This window comes from Sorex araneus, chromosome 2, assembly GCF_027595985.1.
Source record: "Sorex araneus isolate mSorAra2 chromosome 2, mSorAra2.pri, whole genome shotgun sequence".
Taxonomy (NCBI): Eukaryota; Metazoa; Chordata; class Mammalia; order Eulipotyphla; family Soricidae; genus Sorex; species Sorex araneus.
The window spans coordinates 291,404,009-291,425,330 of record NC_073303.1 but is presented as its reverse complement, the minus strand read 5'-3'; the positions used below and the strand labels follow the sequence as shown (position 1 = coordinate 291,425,330).

The window sequence follows — 21,322 nt, the reverse complement described above, 5'->3', positions numbered from 1 at the left end:
TGCAAATTGAATGTTCTCATATTCATTTGATATACATTCTTCATGAAAAAATAATTTCTGTAATAAAGTTAGTTAACACAGCCATCACCTCCCATATCATTTATCCCTTCTGTGTGCGTTTGTGGAGAGAATATTTAAGATCTACTCCTTATCATCTTTCAAGTATAAGATTATGAATGATATCACCCTCCTCAACATTAGTAAGATCTTGGTCATCTGATAACTAGAAGGGTTTTTTTGTTTTGTTTTGTTTTAGGGGTCACACCCAGTGATGCAAAGGGGTTACTCCTGGCTCTACACTCAGAAATTACTCCTGGTAGTGCTTGGGGGACCATATGGGATGCTGGGAGTCAAACCCTGGTCGGCCGCATGCAATGCAAATGCCCTACCGGCTGTGCCATCGCTCCAGCCCCAGAAGTTTTATGTTTGGCCACCTCCTCTCACTTGTTTTGCCCTTCAGACCATTCCTTTTGTTTGTTTTTTAGCTTGTCTGCTTTATTTTGTTGGCACATAAAGAATCATTCAGAATTTATTCCTGCCTCTGTGCTCAGAGATCACTGTGTCTGTGTTTGGGGAACCATAGATGAAGTCAGGGATTGAACCATGGTTGGTAACGAGCAAGGCAAGTGTGCCTTGAGCCTAGTACTATTTTTCCAGCTCTCCTATTTTTTATTTCTTTGTCAGTCATTAATCCCCAACATTCCACGCAAATTCAGAAAAGAAGCAATTGAATCATAGCTGAGCTTTTCTGAAACGGTCAAGAAGATAGTTCAAAGGGCATGCCTAGCATATGGGAGGCCTCAAATTGGATCTCCCAATTTGAGTACATGCCCCTCCGAGCATCACTGGGGTATTCCTGATGTCCTTTGAGTAATGCTGGCGGAGACCCAGGTCGCTCCCAGCACCACTGAGCGAAACAGGACTACATCATAGGGACCTGAACACCAAAGGGTCCAAACCGCAGGTTAATGTCACCACGTGTGGCCCTTGGGTCTCTGAATATCATTGAGATGACCTCCCCCATCAAGAAAATGTGACAAGCCTATAGCCCCTTCGTGGGCATGCGTACTGCAGTCAAGATCTGGTTCTATTAATCTGATAGATGTTACCAACCTGGGGTGTTGGAAAAACAAATGCTTAGCCGTGACACAGTCATCACCTGGGAATGAAGATACCTCCTAATCTTGGTGAAGATTAAGCTCTGAACTTCCCATTCAGCGTACACAGTAGGCACTCAGCAGAGTTACTGTTCTTTTTTTTTCCTCTATGATCCATGGAGTACCATAGGAGGGAGACACACCTATGCTGACTCCCAATTCCTTCATCTCTGCCTGGCGTGGCTTGTTAAGGAGTCTTAGCCGTTTCAGGGCGGCTGCGGGAGTCAAAAGCTGCACATAGGCGATGAGATGATGCTGTATATCTGGTACGGTGCCCTATCGAACCAAAGGGCACCAACTTAGTGTGGAACTTAGCAAGAAAGCCCCCCATGGGCAGCGAAACCCGTGAGAACCTGCACCTCTGGGGAAGAAAATCATCCTTCTGCGCAGTGGCTGTCACCCTTCCAGTGGCTTGTGAAGGGATTGGTGACGTAACACTGGAAGAGCCCTGGAATGAGCAGCGCCAGGCAGATCCTCGGAAAGAGATTACAGGTTATTAAAGTTCAGCCTTCCGCCCCAGACCCCGCCTCTCATCCAGGAACCAGGGTGTAAGCCAGGTGTGACAGGTCGCTAAAGGAAGCTGCGCCTGACCAGGGGATTGCCTGACGTTCCGAGGTGACTGTGCACAGGGTATAAAAGGTCCGTGCGAGGGGAAGCTTGCCAAGTCCTGCCAGGGAGACGCAGGAGAGGTCTCCCTCTCCGCTTACGCAGCCCGCTTCTGGTTTGCTCCATTAGCCGCTTGTGGGGTGGGGCCCGTCTGCAGGTCTGCGTGGACTCTGCAAACCCTCTGCAGAGCTGAGACAGCCTCCTCCAATCTCCTTCCCCAACGTGAGTACGCGACGCGGGCTTGCAGCGCCTCCCCACCCTCGCCAAAGGTGCCTTCTGACTTCTCAGAATCTCCTGAGTGAGGTGCTGGGGAAAACTGTGCCAGGCATTTTATTTGGGTGTGGGATATCAGCTGACCCATCCTTGTGGACTCACCATGGCCGCATTTTATCAAAGAGGAGGCCACAACGGAGTGAAGGCAAGAAAGTCACCTTTGATCACACAGCTGGTAGGGGCGGAGCCAGGATTCTGACTTGTCTGAGCCCAGAGTCTGTCTCTCAGACACGGCGCCTCAGCAATCTGAGACAGGCGATCCCACTCTCCCTACTGTAAGGTTGATTAGTTCTAAGACTATTTCTTTTTCTCTTTTCTTTTTTGCTTTTTGGGGCACACCTGGGGATGCACAGGGGTTAGTCCTGGCTCTGCACTCAGGAATTACGCCTGGCGGTGCTCAGGGGACCATATGGGATGCTGGGATTTGAACCTGGGTTGGCCGCATGCAAGGCAGATGCCCTACCCGCTGTGCTATCGCTCCAGCCCCCAAGACTATTTTTGATATGGAAAAATCTAAACATCCTGATGTTTTTCCTACATTGCCCAAATATGATCAATAAGGGAGAAAATTCCAGGCATCAGGTGCTTAAGAGACAGACTGCTAAAAGCTGGCCTGAGGTTACTCTGGGAGGGAGGAAATGTGAAAGGGCAGTGGACCTTACAGTGTCCACGAGGTACCTGCCTGTTTGTCCCTCAGAACCCAACCCAGAGCCCCCTCCAGCAACCCCTTCTTAACCCAGCAGAACTAGTTTCTTACCCTGTTGCTTCCATAGTGTCCACTCATTGAGGACTGGGCTTGGCCTTCCTCTTCGAAACTATGGACATTGAGTGCAACCCCTGACTGTGAGGTCGGGGAGGCCACTTCATGTCTGTGTGCCTCCACCCCCGTCATCTGTACCTTGGGAATAATTGTGAGACTTACAGCTCTGAGTGGGTGGTGAGCCTGAAAGTGAGACAAGGACCACAAGGTGTTTGGCACAGGGCTGGGCACATCCTAAGAAATTCATCACTTATTTTTTATTATTTCTTATGCTGGAACTTGGCAGGATAGGGAGAAATGTTCTGTGTTTGTGGAGGGAAGAAAACACAACTGAAAGGGAAGAGAGAAAAATCTCCTATGAGGGTCTTTGATCAGGGCAGTGCCAAGTTCGAGATTTTGCAGCTATGGCTGCTGCCCACTTTTTCGACATTCCCAATTCAGCCCTCCAGTCATGCTCGGTAACTACTCCTAGAACTCTCGGAGTTAGGGACGCGTTTACTGCACCCCGTCCAGCCCTACAGCTAATAGTTCCTCACCTACCTGATTTCTTCCTGGTCTAACACTCATAGTCCTTAAAGGCACCTGATCACACCTGTGCCAGGGAGGCAAGAAGCCTGCTGCCACTTGGACTGCCTCAAGCAAAAGAGGCCCTTTCTCCTGACCTGCCCACCTGTTTCTCCTAACTTGGCTCACCTGGTGATGGTTGCATTCAGGTGGACCTGGGAAAAGGTGACAAAAGAGTCACGTGGATGCACCATAATGTAAAACTAGGTGACGATCCGAGGAATAGCCATGGTACCCACAGCAGATAGCTGACCCAAGGCAACTATTACCAGGGCCACACCACGCTGAATGGATCCCACCTGCTCCGTTTGTCTGAGTGCTGCCTCTCATTGTAACTGCAGAAATGGTCTTCCCCTCTGCACAACCGATGCACTTCCTCACATCTCAGACCCTGTGCTCCTGATTTGGATCTTTATATGCTATCTCTCAACCTCCAATCTGCTTCCATATGGATCTCAAGCTCTATGAATGTCTGTTTTACTTATTTATTTTTTGACTAGAGAAAAACTTCAGTTACATAAAATTTGAATTCTAGTTTTCACCACTCTGATCCTTGTGTTCCTCATACATGAAAATAGTTAGTGCCTGATAGATCTAAGGAGCATGGATCACTGTGTTTGATTTGCTTATTAAGCTTCTAATATTGTTTATTTGCTTCCAAAAATTAATGTGGAGCTATTTCTTTTGTAGTTAGATTGATTAGCCCTTGATTCCACAGAGCTATTAATCTAGAAACTCTAAATAAGGCTGGTTGAATTTCAAGAAACTACCTTGATTCTGGGCTGGAGTGATTGCACAGCGGTAGGGCGTTTGCTTTGCACGCAGCCAACCCGGGTTCTATTCTTCCACCTCTCTCGGAGAGCCCGGCAAGCTACTGAGAGTATCTTGCCCACACGGCAGAGCCTGGCAAGCTACCCATAGTGTATTCAACATGCAAAAAACAGTAACAAACAAGTGTCATAATGGAGACATTACTGGTGTCCGCTCAAGCAAATCGATGAGCAACGGGATGACAGTGACAGTGACAATGACCTTGATTCTACCTATACAACTGCTGCCATGTGGGCCCAGCACAGCTCCAGCCCTCCATATGCATGACCTCCTATGAGGCAGGCATTAAGACAAAAGAAGCCCATTTTAGGCTGGAGAGGCAGTACAGTGGATAGAGTGTTTGCCTTGCATGCAACCAAGCCGAGTTTGATCCCCGCCCCCTACCCCCACCCCGATGGTCCCAAGTGCTTTCAGGAATCCAGGAGTGATCCGTGAGCAAAGAGCCAGAAAGAAGTCCTGAGCACCATCATGTATGGCTCAAGAACCAAAAAATAAATAAATGAAAGTAGCCCATTTTATAATCTGGTTGCTAAAATGTACAGTGATTTAGTTCACATTCATTGTCAGCTCACATGCATTCTTATTAGAATGATCAGGAATTAAAAATTAAGCTATTGCTTTAAAGTTTGCTCTGATGAGAATATTCTGAACCAGAAAGTTTGTAATAATTCTATCTCTAATTTACTGATGATTTTCATATAGACCCTTGATCTTCCTAAAGCTCTGTTTTCTCATCTGGATAATATGCTAATTGAATTTGCTAAATGACCTTCAGTGGTGCTTTTCATAAATTATCTGTATTGTTATGTGCTCAACAAGATCATGATTTATTTAGACTTCCAAGACCATGCTTATCAAATGAGAGAGAAAAAACTCTTTTGCAGTCAACTTTAGTGAGGAGTGATATTTTCGTAAGAGCCACAGCCAGTGGAATTTGGGGGGGTGGGGGCCACACCAGGTGATGTTCAGTATGATATCTTGGGCCTTAATGGTCCATGAATAGGCCTGACACTGTTTGACTTGGGTATGGAGGCCTTTGCGGCCAGCAGAGCAAAAACTGTTGGTGCTTAGTGATCACAGGCTACACCAAGAGGTCCTTCATTTGGTGCGGTGGATTGAACTCAGAACTTCACACATGCCAGGCATGTAATCCACCACATGAGTCAGATCCCCAGCCAGCAATTTAAATTTGATCACAATAGCTTAAATGAACAAAATCAGAGTTGTTTCTTACCTGGACAAAGAGTACAGTTTTTTTTTTTTCTTTTTGGGTCACACCCGGCAATGCACAGGGGTTATTCCTGGCTCATGCACTCAGGAATTAGCCCTGGCGGTGCTCAGGGGACCATATGGGATGCTGGGATTTGAACCCGGGTCGGCCGCGTGCAAGGCAAACGCCCTACCCGCTGTGCTATCACTCCAGCCCCTAAAGAGTACAGTTTTAAGCAGGTGTGTAGAGAACTCTTTTTGGTTTGTAAAACAAAACAAAATAAAAACAAAATGAAAACAAAACAAAATAAAAACAAAATGAAAACAAAACAAAATAAAAACAAAACAGCAACATAAGTCATTGTTTTTAGTTTAGTATGAAATCAAAGGTTTAGAATTAACATAAATAATAACAATTTTTAAATTTTAACAATTAACATAAATAATAATTTTTTCTTAAATTTTGTCTACTGTTTTCCATCATGCTTTAACATGAAGGCACAAACCTTTAGTTATGTGAGCTTTAGGCAATTGTGACTTAATTAAATCAGTTCTTTTTCTCCAACCTTCAGAAAGACTCTAATGTGCTAATGTGTAAAGTGACTCTTCAAGACTGTACATCCTTGTGCAGCAATTCCTACATTTATTTCAGCACCGATATTGTGGGTGAAATGCAAAAACTGAAAAATGGAGCTGAGGTTGAGTGGACTGGGGAATTCATCTGCTAGTCCAGGATTCCATGGAATATTCTGTGTACACTAATCTAGAAGCTTCCCTCCATTTTTGGCTTTAGTGAGTTTGATTTTTGAATAGAATGATTTTGAAGATAGCTGGGTTTTGTATAATCCCAAACAATAGAATGTTTCTGAACATCAGCAGAAATTAAAAGAGAAAAACCAGAGTCCAAATTAGCATTCATGGGTATTCTTGCACTCCTGAAAAATAAATATCTTTTAACAATGGTATTGGGCTTTACCTTCATAACAAGTTTGCTTCCAGACAGCTCAGCAGAAGAGAGTATAATTTGGAGTGAACAGAAATGTTGACATACCAGTTCTAGTAGGTATTTTCTTTTTTTCACTGAAGCATTAATTTTAAGAAGCCCAAGCCAGGCCAAACAGAACTTTCGAGTTACATATCCAAAGAGCTTAGGACTTCCTGAGCTTCGCATAGCTGATGGAAGGGTTATAACCACTTGCATGCTCTATTAAGAACAATGAGTTTGGGAATGAGACAGGAAGGGTAAACTGGCTGAACACCACCAGCACTGGGACCCCAGACACCAATCCTGAGTTAACTATTAAAGTTGCCAAGGACTGCAGGGCAAGTGCTGTAGGGCATAGGAAATTGTGACAAACCTACAGATACTGGTTCAAATGCAACCCTGGACACAAAGAGAGTCCAATCATAACTCACTGACAGCTTTGACCCAAGTGTTTACTATGACTCCTGGTCAAAAGTTAGGGGCTGGAGCAATACACAGCGGATAGGGCATTTGCCTTGCACGCAGCTGACCCGGGTTCAAATCCCAGCATCCCATATGGGCCCCGGAGCACCGCCAGGAGTAATTCCTGAGTGCATGAGCCAGGAGTAACCCCTGTGCATCGCCAGGTGTGACCCAAAAAACAAACAAACAAAAAAGTTAGAGAACATAAATCTATATGCATACAGGGACTCAAGCGATAGTGCCCCGGGTAGGATGTTTGCACGCAGCCAACCTTGGTTCAATCCCCAACAGCCCAGATGGTCCCCCAAGCACCGCCAGGAGTGATTCCTGAGTGCAGAGCCAGGAGTAGCCCCTGAGCATTGCTGGGTATGACACCCAAAAAAGCAAAAAATAAATCTATATGCATACACAGACACACACACATGCGCAAAATAGTTGAATCAAAGCAACAGTGAGATCAAACTTTAGTTATACTGGCAAGCCTTGCCAATGCAATGCACTAACTCATGGAAATCCATGGTTTGATTTCAAATCCTGATCAATAGTTTAGATACAATAATAAAAGAAGCAGATGGCCTCACAGATCTATAACCAGCCTGGTCTGACCTGGCCTTTGCTCCCAACAGGATGATGCTGCTCCTTTCCCTGGTGCTCTGCGCCCTGACTGCAGGCTGCAGAGCTTCATTTCCAGCCCAGCAGGCTGTCACACTATCACCTGTCCTGGCCCGCAGCTGCAATGACAAGGATGTGCTGTCCTTTGCTGGTTTTGCCCTGGACGACATCAACAAGGACAGGAAGGATGGCTATGTACTCAGCCTTAACCGAGTGAGCGATGCCCGGGAACAGAGACAGGTAAGCAGTGGCCCCTAGATGGGCAAATGTCTCACGGGTACTGGGGCTGGGAACCCTGAGGCATGTGGGGTTTATGGAACCAAACTGGAGCGACAGCTTAGAAGTCTCTGCTCTTCTCTGCTGAGTTGGGTGGCAGTGCTCTTGGGGACTGTTCTTGGGACAAGTGCTAATAGTTATCCTACTTGATGCTTGCAAAGGGTTCTAGAGAGTTGAGAAGGAATTTCACAGGCATCAATGGCTTGGCTGTGCCACTTGGGGGAAAAAAAAGACTGCTTGGATTAGTTCTTTTGTGTTTTTTTGTGTCTGTGTTTCATGTGGAATGTGTTGTAACTCTCCATCCCTGCCCACAGGCTGATGGTATGGGGTCTTTGTTCTATCTCACCCTGGATGTGTTAGAGACAGAGTGCCACGTGCTCAGTGGGAAGTCCTCTAAGGACTGTGAGAAGAGGAGTCTGCATGAATCAGTAAGTGACGGGAAGAAAGGGGTTCCTGCCTTCGGAGTGAGGTTTCCTAGCATGGGGCATCCAAATAGTCCCTTGATAATCTCCTGGTCATGGTACCCATATGGTTATCCCTATTCTATAGACAATTCTATATACATACAGAGGTGAACTAATTGGAGGGCTGGAGTTTTGTTGAAGGTCCCTTTAATAATATGAAGGAAAAAACAAAAAGTTGCCACCAAATTGTTTCCCACCTCCAGGGCTGGAACAATAGCACAGCGGGTAGAGTGTTTGCCTTGCAGGCAGCTGATCTGGGTTCAATTCCCTGCATCCCGTATTGTCCCCCGAGCACTGCCAGGAGTAATTCCTGAGTGCATGAGCCAGGAGTAACCCCTGTGTATCACCAGGTGTGACGCAAAAAGAAAAAAAAAATTGTTTCCCACCTCGAGGACCTTCCCAGATCCTTCCCTCAGCGTCTAAATTGTGAGGATGAGATTTTCAGTAAAGGACTTCATGCATACATTTAAGGAGGACTGAGTGACAATGGAGGGCTTTTCTACTTGATTTATTTTGCTTTTTTCTTCTTTTTTTAATGAATATAACTGATGTTTGCAGCTAGGGAGTAAAAGGGATTTAGTCCTTGCACCTAAGGAACCTCAGGATCCCTCCTTTAAAATAATAGCCATGGAAGAGACTTAAAAATAATGATCAGGCTGGAGCCGATAGTACATCGGGTAGGGCGTTTGCCTTGCATGTGGCCTACCTGTATTCCATCCCTGGCATCCCATATGGTCGCCCAAGTACCACCAGGAGTAATTCCTGGGTGCAGAACCAAGAGGAACTCCCCCGTCCCAGCATCACTGGGTGTGACCCAAAAAGAAAAAAAAAAGGTCATTATTTACATTTATTTAAATTTGTTTGTAAATTATCCTAATGTTATTCCTTTAATCAATAAGAAACCATAGTGTGAATGAAGGATGTGTTAAGAAGGCAGCTACTTGATTAAAATTATTTTTTTTCTGGGGCCAGAGTAAGAGTAGAGCATGCAGGGCACTTGCCTCACATGAGGCCAGCTTTGATTTAATCCCTGGCGTCCCATATGGTCTCCCAAGTCTGCGAAGTGCAGAATCAGGAGTAGCCCCTTAGCATGGCTGGTTGTGTCCCCCAAACCAGAAATAAAGTAAAAATAATTAAAAATACTTTAAAAATAAAAATCAGGCCAGCCCTAGTCGGGCCCGTGCTCGGCTCCGGCCGGCCGGGTTTTCGGCCCGGGCGCCCATGCCCCTGCAGAGCCGGTGGATGTGGAACAAGCGGGAACCAGAGACAGCTTTAGGAATTGGGGTTCCAGCAAGTGCCTGCACCCATGTATGGAGACTGTGAATTAAGCCTTTGCCCCACGCCGGCTAACGGAGGAAAGAACCTTCCTTCTTGGTCTCTCTCCCCTCCGGGAGAAGGCGTGGTGTCCGACATTTTGTGGGTCCGTTGAGAAGGTACGAACTTGGTGGCGCGGAAAAAAAAAAAAAAAAAATGTGTGCTTTGAACTTGAAACAGCCGCAGGATACAGAGCCAGCCCTAGTCGGGCCCGTGCTCGGCTCCGGCCGGCCGGGTTTTCGGCCCGGGCGCCCATGCCCCTGCAGAGCCGGTGGATGTGGAACAAGCGGGAACCAGAGACAGCTTTAGGAATTGGGGTTCCAGCAAGTGCCTGCACCCATGTATGGAGACTGTGAATTAAGCCTTTGCCCCACGCCGGCTAACGGAGGAAAGAACCTTCCTTCTTGGTCTCTCTCCCCTCCGGGAGAAGGCGTGGTGTCCGACATTTTGTGGGTCCGTTGAGAAGGTACGAACTTGGTGGCGCGGAAAAAAAAAAAAAAATGTGTGCTTTGAACTTGAAACAGCCGCAGGATACAGAGCCAGCCCTAGTCGGGCCCGTGCTCGGCTCCGGCCGGCCGGGTTTTCGGCCCGGGCGCCCATGCCCCTGCAGAGCCGGTGGATGTGGAACAAGCGGGAACCAGAGACAGCTTTAGGAATTGGGGTTCCAGCAAGTGCCTGCACCCATGTATGGAGACTGTGAATTAAGCCTTTGCCCCACGCCGGCTAACGGAGGAAAGAACCTTCCTTCTTGGTCTCTCTCCCCTCCGGGAGAAGGCGTGGTGTCCGACATTTTGTGGGTCCGTTGAGAAGGTACGAACTTGGTGGCGCGGAAAAAAAAAAAAAAAATGTGTGCTTTGAACTTGAAACAGCCGCAGGATACAGAGCCAGCCCTAGTCGGGCCCGTGCTCGGCTCCGGCCGGCCGGGTTTTCGGCCCGGGCGCCCATGCCCCTGCAGAGCCGGTGGATGTGGAACAAGCGGGAACCAGAGACAGCTTTAGGAATTGGGGTTCCAGCAAGTGCCTGCACCCATGTATGGAGACTGTGAATTAAGCCTTTGCCCCACGCCGGCTAACGGAGGAAAGAACCTTCCTTCTTGGTCTCTCTCCCCTCCGGGAGAAGGCGTGGTGTCCGACATTTTGTGGGTCCGTTGAGAAGGTACGAACTTGGTGGCGCGGAAAAAAAAAAAAAAAAATGTGTGCTTTGAACTTGAAACAGCCGCAGGATACAGAGCCAGCCCTAGTCGGGCCCGTGCTCGGCTCCGGCCGGCCGGGTTTTCGGCCCGGGCGCCCATGCCCCTGCAGAGCCGGTGGATGTGGAACAAGCGGGAACCAGAGACAGCTTTAGGAATTGGTTTCTGGCAGAATTTTCCCAGGACTTTATACAGAAATCCAAAACCGCGCGGACGCAGCAGCGTCCGCGCGACTTAACATTTATAATTGTCATCAATGTGAAAGGGTTCCATTTGAACAGGTCAGACTTGGGGGGGAAACTCCAAATAATGACAGTAAGTTTTTGTTGAAATATTGAAGGTTCTTAATGTAACAGCCACCTCTGGACTATGAGCTAAGCAAAAGCCCCACGCTGGCCAACGTGGCGTGGAGTACACCATACTATGAGGCGCAGGAAGGGGGATGAGGGGGAAAAATTAAAAAAAAAAAAATGGAAAAGGAAAAAGAGAAAAAAAAAGAGAGAGAGAGAGTTATGTCAACTATAGTGAGTTTTGTGTTGAATTATGGAATGTAATCAAGGTAAAGAAAAAATGAAGTGAAATTCATTAGTTATACAGTAGGGGGTAGGGGGTGGGGGCGGGGGGTAAACTGGGGTTTCTGGTGGTGGAATTTGGGCACTGGTGAAGGGATGGGTGTTTGAATATTGTATAACTCACATATAAACCTGAGAACTTTGTAACTTTCCACATGGTGATTTAATAAAAAAAAAAAAAAAAGAAAAAAAATAAAATAAAATAAAAATAAAAATAAAAATCAAATGCCTATGGAGGGGTAGTGTTTTTGGCTGTAATTTTTCACTATGTCACAAAATGTGTTCATTGGTTTCAGGTTTATGGTCAATGCAAAGCACTATTTTACATTAACAAACCAAAAAGAGTTCTCTACACACATGCTTATAACTGCACTCTTCGTCCAGGTAAGAAACAACTCTAATTATGTTCATTTAAGTAGAAGATTGGGGACAGCATTTAAACTTCTCATACCAAATGTATAAGAGTTTGCCGTTCTATTTATCCAAGCCCAGATCCTTAATGTATTCAATTTATACACTCCACTATTTCACAGTTAAGTTCCAAAGTCATCACAATAGCTCATCATGTGCATTGTATCAATTCCTAAAATTTTAGTTTGACATAGGAGGCATAACTCTTACATTAGGTCCCCTGGCTCCCCTTCAAGACATTTCTGCCAGTATTTCTTTGGTTGCATCCACTCTGTGCCTCTAGTCTGAATGCCTTGCTATTTTCTAAGCACACACTATACTTTCCAAGTGACTCTTGCTGAGCCACTCCTTCTGCAGAGGTTCCCTTTCCTGATATCTTCTGTCCCTGGCTCTCTTGCCCATCCTTTTAGAATCACTTGCAAACCTGCTGCCACTGCCATGCTCTTCTGTGTTCAAGAACAGAATGGTACCCTCCTGTGCCATATCCCTCTCAAGCTTTATCTCCACCTCTCATGAAGCACAGACCCCATACATTGCCCTGATTTGCAAGATGCATTCGAAATATGCACATGCAATGATTTGGGTCCTGCTTGCGAGAGCAACATCCATGACCTGGAAAAATAGAACATGACAGCTTGTCAACCGTTATGTGTATATAAGTCCCCAGAAAGATCTTGTTCACAGGCATATTCTAATTTGATCGGCCTGGGCTCGTTCTGAGATTCTGTATTTCTAACAACAACCTCTAGGTGGTGATAGTACCTCTGGTTTCATACAGGGACAAGGGAATAGAGCAAATATTTTATGGGTCACAGTTTAAACTCCTGATTTTGAAGAAGAGACTTGGTAAAATAAATAGGAAAGCAACCAATAAGATGGCCAGACCTCCTCCTCAGCTGTCAGAGGCACCAACACTTTGGGAGGTCAGAGACAATCTATGCAAATAGGTTTGGGAGAGGCAAATCCCCCTCAGCTCCAAATGCACTCAGATAAACAGTTAATGAAAATAATGTGCTTACTCTGTGAAACAACTTTTAGAACAGTTCTCTCCTATTGTGGAGGGGAGGAGGGGTTCCCAAGAAGAACTCAGGGAAACTTGGGGTGATTTGCAGAGCTACTCAGCCAACTGGGCTGAAACATCTGATGTTCAGGTGCAGTGACATGATGCTACTCAGGCCCTGTGGTACTTGGGCCACCAGAGCAACCTAACGACACTCTCAGGGGACTTCCAGAGCTAAACTCGGTAGTGCTCAGAGGGGCCATGGTGTATAAAGGTCCAAATTTGAGTGTGCATATATACAGATATATATGTGAGGTATAGCTTCATTGCTTAATTTTCCAGTTGTGAAAGTAATGCATATTCATTACAGAAAACTCCGTGCTGATGGTTCCTTTATTGCATCAAATGTCTTTTTCTCTCTATCCTTATTGAAACTGAGTATTTTATGCTCCTTCTTCTATCTTTGTTTCTGTTATGATTATACACATAGAACTAAGAATCCTTTAGGGGTTTTATTGCTAAGATGCTCTCTTTGGCATTCACAGTTTCTCGAAGAAGCATTCAAATGATGTGCCCTGACTGCCCCAGCCCCAGTGACGTGTCAAATCCTAGGGTGTTAGAAGCTGCCACTGAATCTCTTGCAAAATACAACCGTGAGAGCAAATCAAAGCAGTACTCTCTCGTCAAGGTCACCAAGGCAACTAGCCAGGTGAGACTGAAAACCCTTGCTAATCACGCCAGTGATGTGCCTCGGTCCAGCTGTCACGGATCTAAGCTGGACAGAGACAGAAAGGATGCACTCTGATAACAACTCAAGAGATGCTTAATTCTTTTATTTAATCAGTTTTTATTGAGGTATCCTAGCTTACCGTAGGATTACTATTACTATTACTGTTTCCTGCCACACCATTGCCAACACCAGTCTTTTCTTCATTCTCTACCTTTTTAGTCTTGCTAGCACACAAATCATGTTTTGGTTCTGAGATATTCCTTGGATTTTTCGCAAGGGCTGTGACTCCATTTGTTTCAATAGCCTTAAGGTGAGAAGGGATTTAGTTTTCTTGGATTAGTTCTGCTTAGATTAACTGTTCACTTTCTGATATCTGGTTGACATGGATTATTTAGAATATCACTCTGTGTCTTATTAAGTTCTGGAGTGAGTTTTGAATTTTATGAGTTAAAAGGAAATTAAGGCTCATCGTATTAAATTCTGATATCTACCATACTGAGAGAAAGCTAATCTAATAGAAATCTATATGAGAAAAAAAATCTAACCCAAAGAAATATTTTTAGAGCCATTCTTGTCCATAAGAAAGGAAGAAAGTTGTGATTGTGCTTTCAAATAAGTAAAATAACACAAATTTTGATCATGATGGGGATCACAAAAACAGGATACCCATGGTGAAAATGATTCTAAGAATGTGTGGTTTCAGTCAACATAATGCTGAAAACCCAACTCATTTTCCATGTGCATAGGATTAATTTTTATTTCTCAACTCTTGTCTCATACCAGTGGGTTAATGGCCCTGCCTACTTTGTGGAATATTTAATCAAAGAATCACCATGCACCAAATCCCAGGGCAGCCGCTGTACACTTCAGAGCTCTAATGCTGAGGTGAGTATTTCTAAATTTTTCAAAATTTCAGCTTTCTGTTTTTATATCAGATACATCTATTGAGCATGTTTTAAGCACAAGTTATCCTCAAGGTATGATAATTTTTTATTATCCTTGGGGCAACTAGTTAGAGATTATGCTGCTCACATGCCAAAATAAAGGATTCTGTTTTGTCTATAGGTGTGATTTTATCGACATATGGTAGCACAGTAGGTAGGGCATTTGCCTTGCAAGCAGCAGACCTGAGTTTGATTCCTCCCTTCCTCTCAGAGAGCACGGCAAGCTACCGAGAGTATCCTGCCTGCACAGCATAGCCTGGCAAGCTACCCATGGTGTATTCAATATGCCAAACACAGTAACAACAAGTCTCACAATGGAGACGTTACTGGTGCCCCCTTGAGCAAATCGATGAACAATGGGACGACAGTGCTACAGTGCATGGTACTTTTGGGAGGAAATGATCATGGGAGGCTATAAAATATAAATGAATATCCTCAGTGATTGTGATGGTTCTACTCTCATATGAATGAGCCCAGTTACATTTGAAATACAGCATAGTATTCCATTCCTTGCACTTCTCTTAAGAATGAGGAAGTTAAACAGGACTTTATCCAAAAAAATGTATCTGAAATAGGGGGCAGATGGCATAAATGAATTTTTCTACCTAAGGAATTTATAATCTACTTCCATAGTTAAGAGACAAGTGATAGATTAATAAAAGGAATCAACTTAGACACATTTTAATAATGAATATTTTTAATGAATATATTGTTCTCCTTTAGAAGTTGAGACAACATTTTGTTATAATATTCTATAAATACTTGCAAGCTGCACCCTAGAAATTTACCATAAGAAACTACCGATAAGAGACTGGAGCAGTAGCACAGTGGGTAAGCCGTTTGCCTTGCCCGCGATTGACCCGGTTTTGATTTCCAGCATCCCAGATGGTCCCCTGGGCACCGCCAGGAGTGATTCCTGAGTGCAAAGGCCAGGAGTAACCCCTGAACATCATTAGATGTGACCCAAAAAGAAAAAAGAAAGAAAGAAACTACTGATAAATGAAAATTTAGATCTTTAATTTCTTACATTTTTTAATACTGTCTTAAAATTTTTTAATTCAATGTAGTATTCAATAAAGGATAATTTGTTTTAAAATAAAACAACAGGGGACTGGAGCAATAGCACAGCGGGTAGGGTGTTTGCCTTGCACATGGCCGACCTGGGTTCGATTCCCAGCATCCCAGATGGTCCCCTGAGCACCGCCAAGAGTAATTCCTGAGTGCGGAGCCAGGAGTAACCCCTATGCATCGGTGGGTGTGACCCAAAAAGCAAAAAAATATATAAAAAAATAAAAATAAAACAACAAAACAAACAAACAAAAAATAAAAAATAAAACAGAGGAGTATAACATTCATATAAATATACTTAAGATTATAAAATACTATAAAAGCATTTTCACAATATATTGAGTGATAAGAAGTTATAAAATAATATACATTATCCTATTTTAATAGAATTATTAATATGTAGAAGACAGGATTAAAAGTTATCTAAATGTTTCAGTGGCCAGGTACATATCATGCATTTTTGGGTTTTTTTTGTTTATGTCTTCTAAATAATTGTTATATTTGCAATAATAAAATGTGAGTATATTTAAAATAGGAGAAGTTGAAGGAACTGTGAGTAATTTTGTCTAGAATAGAAAACTCAGGTAGATAATAATAACTGCTAGATGACAGTTGAAAAAAATGTTTTGTAGTTGACACAAGGGTAGAACTAAAGCCCTAAAACAGATGATGAAAAGACAGTTTCACATTTTACACCAAAGCAAATTTCTAATAATCAGAGTTTACCAATTAAAAAGCTTGAATTTCCATCACTGAAGGAAGCTTTAGGCATTTTGTGCATTTGATGCATATTTATGTGATAAGGATGATCTAATCAGGACTGGAGCAGAGATTGTCTTTTACATGGTTGGAATGTTGGCAGATAGATATCTACATAAATAAGAAAGCAAAATGACTTCCATTTATGGTCATCATAACTGAAATATTCACACGACACTGTGTTTTGTCTCTTTAGCCTGTTGGTCTTTGCCAAGGTTCTCTGACTAAAGTCGGAACAGAAAAATTCGTCGACGTGAACTGCAACTTCTTTAACTCACAGGTATTTTTTCAATTCTTTATCTTTCTGTGAAGAATGGAGACTTTCATTTAAATTTTAGCTATGTCTCTTTTTTATTTTCCTAAAATCTGTGATTACATTACTACTTCACTCAGGATGTACTAAAGCCACAGGACAGAGGTGAAAGAACTATCATCTCTCACCACAAAGTCGGCCCACAGACTCCTTCACAAATAAGGACCTGCTAACTTGGATGCCTCAGGCTTCTGAGACAAAACTTCAGTGTCCCAAAGGCTCTCACACTGACCAGTTCATGTTCTGGAATATTCCTTCCTTTTGCAGAAGAATTTAGCACTCCCATGAGTCGGCCTCGGGGGGAAGGTTGACATTAGCCAGTTGGGTTCCAGTCCTGCTCCGCCACCTGAGAGCTGTGTGGCAAGGGCACATCCTGCCTCTCTGAGTCTCAGCTGCCTCCTGAGTAGTTGAGGGTGGCAGCATCCCTGGGAGAAGCGTGTGCAAGGCCCTGGGTAGTGAGTCCAAGCGGGACCTGGGAGAGCCACATAGTGGCTGCCATGTCTCTACTGGAGCAGGGTGGCGGCTCACTGGGACCTGAACCAGGTCACTGCCCTCACTGGACTGTTGTACAGATCTAAGTTCGCACAACTTGCCAACAAGTTCTAGCAGATTTTGGTTCCCCCTGGCCCTTTTCTTTTTTACTTTTTGTTAAAGAGGGAAGCTCCCAAGCAGTGCTCAGGAGATCCAGGGGCCACTCCTGGCTATTGTGGACCTACTGAGTGTTCAGTTAATTCTAGGGCTCAAGGATGCACTGCTCTTCTGTGATGCCAGGGATTCCTAGGAACACCTCAGGGCTGCTCAGCGGGTCATGAGGTACTGGAGATCATGCCCCAACCTAGTGTATGCAGGGTATCACCCTACCTGAGTGCTGTCTCCTTAGTTCTCTGTCTATTTTCACCCCTTTAATCAGAGGCCACTTCATGTAGGTGATTTCTCTTTGAAAGCTTCTATCAGGAAAGAACAGTGCAGCTTAGACCAGTACTCATATGGGGACATTCCCTCATCCTAAACTGTTCTTATTGCAGGCGGCTGGTCTCGGAAGTAAAACCTCTGCTGTGAAGCAGGAACCTGCAAGGGAGCCCAAGCAGAGAAACACAAGCCCGTCCACCTCAAAAGGATCTGTCCAGAACCTCCCTGACCTGGATGACGAGAAGACCAAAGGCTCCCAGAAAAGGGGTCCTGTGGAGGCCTTCCCTGTAAATCTGGATCTGACCACCAATCCCCAGGGAACTACCGTGGACATCTCCTCCCTCTTCATTGGGGGTAGTAACGAGAAGCTGCTTGTTCTCCCTTTCCCGAAAAAGGAGAAACGCTCTGCTCAGTGTCCAGGAACAGCTGAGGTGGCCAACTCTTCTATTCTCCCCCCATAAGAACCACATAGAAAATTCCACGAGGACTTGGAGTCCTAATGGATATGAAAACGGGTACAAGGGAGTGACAGATGTATGCCAGGGGTAATAAATATGTATCTCTGACTATATCTGGTCTTAGTATGTTTGCTGGAAGTGGAAATAATGATATCGAACTCTTTATGTCTTCTGCCTAGAAATTTCCAGTGTGTAAAAGCTTAGAGCTGGGGCCAGAGTGATAGCACAGTAGGTAGGGTGCTTGTTTTGCACATGGCAGCCTTTTAACTTGATCTCCAGAACCTCATATGGTCCCCTGAGCACTGCTAGGAGTAATCCCTGAGTTCAGAGCCAGAATTAACTCCTAAGCATCACCAGGTATGGCCCCCAAAACACATAAACAAATAAATAATTACCAAAAAAATAAAGCTTAGAATTGGGGCCCTGAGAAAGAGAAGTATGCCTGTGACATGGGCTAAGCACAGCGGGAACACAGACCACAACAAATTTCATCATTTGTAATGATTTATTTCTGTAAAAATACTAAAGAGGCCAACATAACACTCAATCATATTTTTCTATATGTAATACATATAGATACATACTTGTGTGATTATTTTTATGTATGTGTGTATATGTATATTTGTGAGACAAGTTTACTCTCAGAGAGTGAAACACAAAGAGAATAAATGCAAACACACCCCTATATAAGACATTTTGTGGGGGCCGGAGTGATAGCACAGCAGGGAGGGCATTTGTTTTGTATAAACCGACCTGGATTCAATCCCCAGCATCCCATATGGTCCCCCAAGCATCACCAGGAGTGATTCCTGAGCACAGAGCCAGGAGTAACCCCAGATCATTGCTGGGTGTGACCCAAAAACTAATTAAAAAAAAGATATTATGTGACATTTTGACTACAAGTTTGCAGATAGACTTATTGTCCTCCAATCAGCCTTGGGTTTTTTGTGTATTTTGTTGTCGTTTGATTTGGGAGCCACCTTAGTGGCAGGGCTGAGGGCTTATTCCAGGTTCTGTGTTCAGAGATCCCTCCTGGCAGGGTTCAGGGGACCATATGGGGTTGTTGGGATCAAACCCAGGTAGGCCTGGTATGCTCTATCAACTGTACTATCGCTCCAACCCTCAACCTTGTTTTTTAAGAGGGGAACATATTCATGCCCTAGTATACTTGCTTCAGAGAAATAAACTATATTTACATGCTATTGCTTTTGGTTACTTCCCATAAGAGGGAAAAGTAATTGTGTATAGGTGTAATGTTCTCCCTGTGGGAGAACCTGGCAAGCAACCGAGAGTTTCCTACCCACATGAGAGAGCCTCACAAGCTCCCAGTGGCATATTCATATGCCAAAACCAGTAACAATGATGGGTCTCATTCCCCTGACTCTGAAAGAGCCTCCAATGTGGCACCATTGGGAAGGACGAGTAAAGAGAGGCTTCTAAAATCTCAGGGCTAGGACGACTGGAGACGTTACTGAGACCGCTCGAGAAATTTGACCATCAACGGGATGATGATGATGATGACAATGGTGACGACGACGACGATGATGATGATGATGATGATGATGATGATGATGATGATGATGATGATGATGATGATAGGTGTAATGTAGGATCTCAAACATTATTTCAGATTCTGTCAGAAACACAACTGTGTAAAGTGTGATTTGACTAAAGAGACATTATTGAAGGGACTCTGAAAAAGGCCTTGTGGGTTGAATGAAGGAGATTTCAGGGCTTCCTGAGACCCCTGGAAAGCAGAAAGCCTTTACACTATCCTAGGTTTAACAAAACCAGGGGAAGTGAGGCCTGACCTAGGAAAGCACAGCTGTGAAGGAGCGCCCCCTGGTGGAGGGATGCCAGCGCTGCTGGAGCCTGTGCTCAAACCCAAGGAGCAGGGAACTAACATCTGCCCTCTCAGCCTCCCTCTTATTGGTATCCCGTGGCTTTTGGACTTATCAGTACACCAGACAGTAGAGGAGCCAGTTTTACTCAGTGCATTCAATATCTCTAAAGACAAAGGCAAAAGAGAAAGTCAGGGACTGCAGCGATAGTACAGCGGGTAGGGCATTTGCCTTACACACGGCCTACCTGGGTTTGATTCCCAGCACTCCAGCATCCCATGGTCCCCTGAGCACTGCCAGGAGTAATTCCTGAGTGCAGAGTCAGGAGGAACCCCTGTGCATCATTGGGTGTGACCCAAAAAGCAAAAAAAAAAAGGGGGGGGTGGAAAGGTCAAAAAAAAGATCTGTGGCAAACAGGAAAACTTTACTAGTCCCATAGGATTTCTCCGAAGGTGAACTCCAGCATTCTCCCCTTGGATGGTGGGGGAATACAGGGAAGGAATCTTGAGATTGTGTGCTAACCTGGGTAGATCCTAGTACTATCACAGAGGATGCAGGAATAGGGGTAGATTTGACCAGGAAGTTGCTGAGTTGAGTTGACTTTTTTACACTTAAAGGAAACATTCTCTTCCAACTTGACCTACCCTCTTGTTAGAATCACTGTTTCACTGTCATCCCATTGATCATCGATTTGCTCGAGTGGGCCCACTAACGTCTCCATTCGTCCTAGCCATGAGATTTTAGCACCCACTCTTTACTCGTCCTTCCCAATGGTGCCACATTAGAGGCTCTTCAGGGTTAGGGGAATGAGACCCATCATCGTTACTGTATTTGGCATATGAATACACCATGGGGAGTTTGCCTGGCTCTTCCCCGTGCAGGCAGTGATCTCTCGGTAGCTTGCCAGGTTCTCCAAGAGGGAGAACTAGGCTATCGAATGTCAAGCGGCCACATTGCGACATATTCTTGTTAGAATATGTGGTACAATTTTTTTTTGAGGTGTGGAGGTGATTTTGTATAGTGTTCATGGAATACTCCTGGCTCTGTGCTCCTGGATAGCTCCCAGAGGTTCTCGGGCTACCTGTGGTGCTGGGTATCAAATCCAATTCAGCTCTCTACTAGGCAAGCATGTTGGCCCCTATACTCTCCCTGTGGCCTAGTGTCAACTCTTGCTTTTCCCTCAAACTATCCCACAAACTCCAGGTACTTCTTCCTTTCTCCAACTTCCTGTAAAGCCCTCAGCTCCCACTTGGTTTCATCTCTAGATCACAGCTGTTCTGGCTATTGATTGATCACTACTTATTCCAAAAATTACATTCAGGCAAGCTAATCCGAGTCTTGCTAATAATAATCAAAATGCTACAGCCATTAATCATTTATGGTCCTTATGTTTAAACAGTGGTTTGAAAGTCACCAACATTAATCTTAAAATGTCAAGCTTTAGGCATTTCTAATTATAAGGTATTAAATGTTCTCTTTGAAAATAGAGTGTTCTCTTTTAAAGTGACTTACTCAAGGGACAGATATAGTACAATGGCTAGAGCTCTTGGTTTGTATATGGGAGGTCCAGATTCCATCCTGGCACTACATGGTACCACTGGAGGTGGAATAGCCC

The 21,322-nt window shown here is 44.5% G+C and overlaps 1 protein-coding gene across 3 annotated transcripts; it reads left to right on the top strand.

Annotated features, from left to right (window-relative positions):
• Positions 1 to 1,386: 1,386 nt before the first annotated feature.
• LOC101541673 (fetuin-B-like) lies at positions 1,387 to 17,979 on the top strand. 3 transcript variants are annotated; one of them, XM_055127667.1, is made up of 8 exons: positions 1,387 to 1,649; positions 7,474 to 7,699; positions 8,050 to 8,163; positions 11,571 to 11,658; positions 13,231 to 13,394; positions 14,199 to 14,300; positions 16,383 to 16,466; positions 17,525 to 17,979. In XM_055127667.1, the coding sequence occupies exons 2-8, from the start codon at positions 7,475 to 7,477 to the stop codon at positions 17,867 to 17,869; spliced, it is 1,122 nt and encodes a 373-aa protein (XP_054983642.1). In that variant the 5' UTR covers positions 1,387 to 1,649; position 7,474; the 3' UTR covers positions 17,870 to 17,979. The 3 variants fall into 3 exon arrangements, with proteins under 3 accessions (XP_054983642.1, XP_054983643.1, XP_054983641.1); XM_055127668.1 differs by lacking the exon at positions 1,387 to 1,649 and adding an exon at positions 1,710 to 1,796; XM_055127666.1 differs by lacking the exon at positions 1,387 to 1,649 and adding an exon at positions 1,837 to 1,985.
• Positions 17,980 to 21,322: the final 3,343 nt, after the last annotated feature.